Source organism: Zootoca vivipara, chromosome 5, assembly GCF_963506605.1.
Source record: "Zootoca vivipara chromosome 5, rZooViv1.1, whole genome shotgun sequence".
NCBI lineage: Eukaryota > Metazoa > Chordata > Lepidosauria > Squamata > Lacertidae > Zootoca > Zootoca vivipara.
This window is the reverse complement of record NC_083280.1, coordinates 91048567-91056624: the sequence shown is the minus strand read 5'-3', so window position 1 is coordinate 91056624 and position 8058 is coordinate 91048567. Positions and strand designations below refer to the sequence as shown.

Sequence of the window (8058 nt, the reverse complement as noted above, 5' to 3'; positions counted from 1 at the left end):
GCTGATTTCATGGCAGGCTGCATTATCCAGGTGAACAATGAAGTTCTGTGCTTCATAATGGTAGTCCTGACCCCTGCCATTGATCATTCGGGAACTTCTGTGCAGGATACTGTTTTTGAAGAAAGCTCTGAGCCAAATAGGCCCATTGAAGATTTCTCCATGCTTGTCCCATGCAAAATCTAAGCCACAAGAGCATTATTTAGATAACTGCATTCGGCATGAGATACTTTCAGAAGCAACCATTCCTGAAATACTGTCAGTGAGACAACCAAATTCAAAAGGCTTCACATCCTGAGCATATTTATTCCCACGCTCTGCTTATGTCATGTCCAGTGCCTTTGATCTGTGGTGCACTTGGATCAAACCTGATTAACAGTAAACAGTTTCTAGTAACAAAACAAAACCCTTAAAAAACACCAGTTATAAAGGACAAACAACCAAACAGCAACACCAACAAACTTTTAAGATTTTTGTTCCTTGGGATAAAAAGCACATCACTGTATTATCAGAAATATTATACAGTATTATATGTATTTATTAAGAAAAAAATCTGCATTTTTAATAATTTAAGGCTCAACAAGAGAACAAAAACCCAACTCTGACAACAAAATACTTTTCTGCTAGAAGGCTGAAAATACCACATTCACTTCACACACGAGAAAATCAGTTTTGTTCTAAAAGGGGGGGGGATATATTACTTCACTAAAAGTTTCTAGAGATTTTATGAAGTCATACATCACCAAAAAGTGCTCTTTTCATCTATAAATATAATCAGACATATAGAAAATAGAAATATTTCGGCTTGAAACTACAGTACCAACAAATAATCCATTTACTTCCCATGGGAAAAGAGGGTTTGGACAAATGAACTGTGCTACAAATGAACTGTTTCTTCTTTAGTAAAATAAATTATCCGCAAGCAACATCAATTTGCACTTGACAGCTTAGAAAGCCTCCTAGATAATGGGAGGTGTCTAGCTCAATCTTAGCTGGTTTTATAAATAGAAGACAGTCTCATGGGAAGGGGAGAACATTAAAAACCAAAATGAAACAAAATAATTTGCTTTTTCCTGAAGGTTTCTTAAGAACAGCTACCATATTTCAAAAATGAATACTAAGTGACAGTACCATTTAGCTTTCTCTAATAATTCCACGTTCTTCCTATTCCCCTTGTTTTACAAGTCTGTTTCCCTGTTGGTATCCAGGCAGAGTGCATAGAGAGATTTTCTGAGATCCATGCTGCTTTTAGCTTTGATGTTGGCCTTTTCCACAGACCCGGTCCCATTGTTAACCCCCTCAGCATTTTCCAAGTGCACAACGGATTTGTCCAAAGAGTCTTTGCTGGTTCGTCTCTTCAAGTCCCCGGCTGAGCCACCTTGAGCAGTACTAGAATCCTCCTTGAGGATGGCCTGTTCATCGTGGTCAGTTTCTCGGTGGTAGAAGTAGTTGAAGTTGGAGACGATAACGGGGACAGGCAGGGCAATGGTGAGCACGCCAGCAATAGCACACAAGGACCCCACAATCTTGCCCCCTACAGTGACAGGCCTCATATCTCCATAGCCCACCGTGGTCATGGTGACCACGGCCCACCAGAAGGCATCGGGGATGCTGGAGAAATGTGATTCGGGATCATCAGCCTCAGCAAAATACACGGCACTGGAGAAGAGAATCACTCCGATGAAAAGGAAGAAGATGAGAAGGCCCAGTTCCCTCATGCTGGCTTTCAAAGTCTGACCCAAGATCTGCAGCCCCTTGGAGTGCCTGGAGAGCTTGAAGATCCGGAAGACCCTGACCAGGCGGATGACTCTCAGGATGGCCAAGGACATGGCTTGTTGCTGGCCCCCATTGCTGCTGCTGCTGCTGCTGCTACTGCTACTGCCGCCCTGCGGCTGCTCCTTCTTCTGCTGCTCCTGAGCCAGCTCCGTCCCCAGCGTGATGAAGTAAGGGATGATGGCCACAATGTCAATGATGTTCATGATGTTCCTGGAGAACTCGGGCTTGCTGGGGCAGGCGAAGAAGCGCACCAGCAGCTCGAAGGTGAACCAGATGACGCACGTGGTCTCGATGATGAAGAAGGGGTCGCTGAGGGCGCTGGGCGCCGTCGGGGCGCTTTCCTCCGTGCCGTTGGGCGACAGGAGCAGGGGCACGCGCAGCTCCCGCTCGTCGCGGAACTCGGGCAGCGTCTCTAGGCAGAAGGTGATGATGGAGATGAGGATGACAAGCACCGAGACGATGGCGATGCCCCGCGCCGAGCTGGAGCTTTCTGGGTACTCGAAGATGAGCCACACCTGACGCTGGAACTCGTGCGCTGGGAGAGGCTTCTCCTCCTCGCGGATGAAGCCCTCGTCCTCGCGGAAGCGCTCCATGGCCTCGTCGCCCAGCTGGTAGAAGCGGATCTCATCGGCGAACACGTCTATGGAGACGTTGACGGGCCGCCGCAGCTTGCCGCCGGACTGGTAGAAGTAGAGGATGCCGTCGAAGCTGGGCCGGTTGCGGTCAAAGAAGTACTCGTTGCGCAGCGGGTCGAAGTACCGCATGCGCTTCTCGGGGTCCCCCAGCAGCGTGTCCGGGAACTGGCTGAGGGTTCCCAGCTGCGTCTCGAAGCGCAGCCCGGAGATGTTGAGCAGGACGCGCTGCTGGCCGCCCAGGGCGCGTTCGCTCTCCGCCTCCGCCTCCGGCCCCTCGTCGCCCTCGTCGCCCCCAGCACCCGCCAACGACAAAGGCGGCGGCGGCGGCTCGGTAGCTGACGGGGCCGCGGCCGCGGCCGCGGCCCTGGCCCTACCCGGGCGAGGGGGCCCTTCTTCGTCGGCCGCCAGCATGGCCCCGTCTGGTGGGCGCAGGAGGCCTCGCGAGGGGCCGCGCGCTGAGCCCGGCTCCGGGCAGCCCTCCTTGCCGCCGCACTCGGGGAGCCAAGGGAGCCGCTCAGCCCGGCTCAGGCCGCCTCCGGGGCCATCTTCGCCGATGGCCGTGGCGCCGCCGTTCTCCAGCGTTACCAGCGCGATCTCCATGGGGGGCAGCCGGGGCGTCGTCGGGGGCACCAAGAGGCATCGGAGGCGCCCTGCATGCTGCGCCCTGTCCGAGGCAGCCACCTCCCGGTGGGGCGGCGCGCCTCCTCCTGCTGCTGCTGCTGCTTGGGCGCGCACGAAGCGCGCCAAGCGGCGGCCAAACGCGGAGAGGAGGCGGCAGGCTCTCGCTCGCTGGCTCGCCGGCTCCTCCTGACGTCAAGCGAGGCGCTCGCCTCCTTCCCGGGCGGCAACGAGGAGGCGGGGGTCCCGGCGGCGCTCGTCTCTCCGGCGCAACCGCGGCCTCGGCAAATCCGCGCGCGCGCGCCCCCCACGCCGCCGCCGCCGCCGCCGCCTGCTAAGCAAAAGCCCGCCCCCCGCGGCGCGCCGGGCCCGACAACGAAGAGCCGCTTCTGCGCGTGGGGGGCGGGACGCGGGAGATGCGCGCGCGCGCGCGCCGCCTGGACTTCTCCCTCCGGGTGGAACGAGAGCACCTCTGGGCGCGCTGCGCGGCGAACGAGGTAGAGAGCCCCCGGGGCGCCTGTCTCCAGACGGGCCATCTCCATCATTCTCGAGGGAGCGCTCCCCGCGCAATTTTGCGCACCTGTTGGGATGCGCGGGGATTCCACTCCGAGGCAGCGGAGGAAAGGGAGATGCGCCCAGGCGGCGGGGGGTTGTTTTGCTTCGGCAAATGCAGCGGCGGGGGAGGGCGGCGGGGGAACTGCGGCTTCACAGGGATAATGCAAGAGATTATTACTGTTCCCTTGTGATATTACTTTCAACATCCAGCGCACGAGTGGAGGGGGGGGGAGGATTATATCTCAGGAAAGCCACACGGATGTTTTGCCAGTACATTTGCAGAAGCAGAGAAATGGAGGCGTGCGGAAAGCCAGACATCTCTGCAAACTCCGCTACCATTTGCCATTTCTGTTCAAAGTCTTGCGCATGCAGCATCTTTTTCCGGTGAAGAAGGTTGGTCCGTGTTTTATCTCCGAGACGGGGACGGAGAGAAAGTGGTTGGGGAACCTATGGCTTATAAGCCCACCTGGTGCGTTTACAGCGAAGGTGAAATTTGAACCAGGGACTCGCCTAGTCACACACAGGACCAACAGGAGCCAAAAGATCTCAAAGGCATAGATAGCCGCCCCTTTCATGAACTTGATTTTTTGGGTTTGGTTTTGGCTAAAAGGATTTTACATCAACAGGGTTACTTTCTTGCCAGTACCTCAATATAGACACCCTCATGAAAAAAAATTCTCAACAGGCAAGAAACTGCTCTTCTTCCTCCTTCACCTACATTCAGATGCTCCCTTAAACAGCCCCACTGGCCCTAAAAGTTTGGTAACACAGAGACTGGCAGCAGTTCATGGCAAATGCACAGAGAATGACCAAAGAAGTATTAATAAGAATGGCCATTGTTTCCTCTTCAGAGCAAAGGAGTGACCTGGCTTTGGTTGCACCTGCCTAAGGTTGTCCTGAAAACAGGTTGTCAACTGTTCCTTTAAACGCTTTGGCTTGTTTCCCCACTTCATGGAGTATGGAATCACAGCTGCCTTGTGGACTCAGTAGGCAGCAGCAAGGTTGCGGCAGATAACCCACAGACATGGCCGTGTGGCAAACTGGCATATAATCATAGATTTATGGAGTTGGAAGGGACCAAGAGGGTCATCTAGTCCAACCCCCTGTAATGCAGGAATCTTTTGCCCAATGTGGCACTTAAACCCACAATCCTGAGATTAAGAGTCTCATGCTTCTTTCTATGACTGTCCTGAGAACCCGGTGCAATGTTGCCAGGGATGGGCACTGCTGCTCCTCGTCTTTCCTTCCTTCAACTGTGCTGCTGATTTCTAGGCATATGTTTTTGCTGGCTTCTAGGTCACTGGCATTTCAAATCCCCCTTTGTACTTGTTTTTTATAATCTTAAGGACTAGAAACTTAATTAAAAGAAGAATTGGCATCAGCTAAAAACTTAGGGCACCTGGGACGCGGGTGGCACTGTGGTCTAAACCACTGAGCCTAGGGCTTGCTGATCGGAAGGTCTGCGGTTCGAATCCCCACGACGGGGTGAGCTCCCATTGCTTGGTCCCAGCTCCTGCGAGCCTAGCCGTTTGAAAGCACGTCAAAATGCAAGTAGATAAAGAGTTACTGCTCTGGTGGGAAGGTAAACAGCGTTTCCGTGCGCTGCTGTGGTTTGCCAGAAGGGGCTTAGTCATGCTAGCCACATGACCCAGAAAAACTGTCTGCAGACAAATGTCTGCTCCCTTGGCCTGTAAAGAGAGATGAGCGCCACAACCCCAGAGTCATTCGCGACTGGACTTAACTGTCAAGGGTCCTTTACCTTTACCTTTAAAACCTTAGGGCACTGAATACAGGTTTTTTTTCTGCTTGCACACATAGTCCCAGCTTCTTTTTTTGCATTGATAGTTTAGGTGACCCTAAAACAGTACTGTAATGCAATTTTAAAACCCAGGAATCTAAAACGGAACCTGACTAAACAAAGGGCGCTTAATCACCTACCCGTCACACTGAGCAGTAAAGCAATAAAATGGGCTCAACCTGTAATCTCACAGTTAATGTTAGAAATTACATTTGCTGAATGGAACTTACTTGCAAGTAGGCAGTATGGAAGGATGCTATAATATAACGCCTTGCTGCATAATATTTTGCAGAATTAGGTGCTTTAATTTTGCTTCCTGCCAATTGATGCTTCCTGCCAATTGAAGAAAAACTGCCTCTTTGTAGGTCTTTGGTGTGGAGTTTTTCCTGCAAAGATTTTTTTGTGGAGATTGCTAGGGTCTGGTTGCATTTTGTTGCTGCTTTTGTTCCTGCAATTACTATTTTTGCTGTTATTTTCCCTATTGGCTTTGCTGTGGTGTTTTTGTGTTTTGTTTTGTTTTTGGAATTTGTTTTTGTATGTTTTATTGTCATAATTTTGAAGGCCACCTCCAAACGGCAGGGGTAGTGGGATAAAATGCTCCAAATAAAGAAAATGAAATAATAAAACCTGCTGAGCCAGGCTCTTCTGGGGCAGGATGGCAGTTGGAAGAAGGGCCCCCGCCCCATTGCCCATTGCAGAAAACTCTTGGGTCCCTATGCAGTGATATTTTCATATTCAATCTGTCTGGCATGTTCATCAAGCCGTATCATTCCCAATTTCCTAAGGATTAACTCATTTCCCTTTCATGCAAAATGTTGCCTTCATATTTAAAACCTGCCCCAAAGATACAAAATATCCCTGCGACAGAAAAAAAAATCAATTATGTTAAATGGTTGACATTAGCGATTATTTCCTGCCAACGTGGTCATTTTGATATAATTTTCTTCCAACAATTTAATACGGTGTTAGTGGCATCTAAGGTTACAAGCTTGCAAAAATAATCGGTGTAGATTAATTTAGTGTTGAGAACTGGAGGTTACCTTATGAGGGGAGGGGGGGGTCAAGAGTCACCCGTGGAGCGTGAGAAACTTGCAGGTACATCAACTGGCCACAGAGGCAGGAGCTATGAAACTGCAAATATAGCTTTATCTCTGCCCATTCCATGGAACCGTATTTTTAAACCAGAACTGCTGGGGATATTTCTTCATGTTTCTTTATTTATTTATTTTTGAATGAGAACGAGGAGTTGCACTCCTGCTCACATTGCTCACCAGCCCAGCCTACCCCCTCTCCCACCCTATGCCAAACAACCACACACACACCCCACACCTCTTAGACCTGTCAGTTTGCATTTCTTAGTGCGGAATGTATAGGTCTGATGTGCAGAGAGATCCTTCCTATTCTACTTAATTCAAGAGGGTTCTCTGTGTGAAAGAAACAAGCAGAAGGTTCATGATGTTTGGGTTATTCCTTCAGAGAAGCTGAGTACAGGTGGCTCAAACTGGTTCTCTTATCTCTTTCTGCCAAGGGCATGCTGACTATAATACTAGGCCAGAAGGAGCCTGAGTTACACACTTTCTCTTTCTATCTTTTTTCCTTCTGGTGTGGTGTTCTGTATATGTTGTTGTTGTTGTTGTTGTTTAGTCATTTAGTCGTGTCCGACTCTTCGTGACCCCATGGACCCTAGCACGCCAGGCACTCCTGTCTTCCACTGCCTCCCGCAGTCTGTTCAAACTCATGTTCATAGCTTCGAGAACACTGTCCAACCATCTCGTCCTCTGTCGTCCCCTTCTCCTAGTGCCCTCAATCTTTCCCAACATCAGGGTCTTTTCCAGGGAGTCTTCTCTTCTCATGAGGTGGCCAAAGTATTGGAGCCTCAGCTTCACAATCTGTCCTTCCAGTGAGCACTCAGGGCTGATTTCCTTCAGAATGGATAGGTTTGATCTTCTTGCAGTCCATGGGACTCTCAAGAGTCTCCTCCAGCACCATAATTCATAATTCAAAGTTTAAGTGAAATCTGCTGCAACTGGTTTTCTTATGGACAGCGCCATTCCTGAATGTATTGGATTTGTGACCATTTTGCTCTGCTGGATGAAATATTAATTGCCTCTGGTCTATCTTTTGGGAATCCTGCAATGTGACCAGAGTTGACCAGAGTTTTTAACTCTGCTAACTATATGCTGGAGTTCTGCTCTGGATAAATATTGAGTAGAATTCCACAACAAGACCAGCGACGGGAAAGCTTTCTGGATCCCACCCTGAGGACCAACATTTGACAGGTGGGTGGGGCAACCCACATATCAATCACATGGCATTCTGATGTCACACGGTGGACAGGTGTTGTTGCTCCTGCCTGCTGTCCAAATCAGCAGTTGAAATGGGGAATGTGGGGGGGGGGCTTGCAAATGCTTCCCTACACTAATTTCAACCACTTCACCTCTCCCGCTCACTTCTCCCCCCTGCATGTCAGAGGTGCAAAGAAGAAGTAGGAGAAGGGTCACTAAAGGCTCAGGCCCCCTTTCCACCTCATGCTGCTGCCCCAGCCAATGTCATAGAAAGTGGAAGGAGCCACCAGATGGGGGATTGGTGGCAGCTGCAGGAGTGGCTTGGCCACACCAGTTGGCTGCCACTTCTGGCCACCTTCCCCTGTCCTCCGCTGCTCTTCCTGCCAGGCCGACT

The 8058-nt window shown here is 50.6% G+C and overlaps 1 protein-coding gene across 1 annotated transcript; it reads right to left on the bottom strand.

The window, feature by feature from the left end:
- Positions 1-271: 271 nt before the first annotated feature.
- On the bottom strand, positions 272-3008 carry KCNA5 (potassium voltage-gated channel subfamily A member 5). The gene has a single exon (XM_035138485.2). It carries the CDS (start codon positions 3006-3008, stop codon positions 1176-1178), a length of 1833 nt encoding a protein of 610 aa, XP_034994376.1. The 3' UTR covers positions 272-1175.
- Positions 3009-8058: the final 5050 nt, after the last annotated feature.

Bases quoted from the DNA above. Each gene is read 5' to 3' on its own strand.
- KCNA5 (XM_035138485.2), bottom strand. From the start codon at position 3,008: ATGGAGATCGCGCTGGTAACGCTGGAGAACGGCGGCGCCACGGCCATC.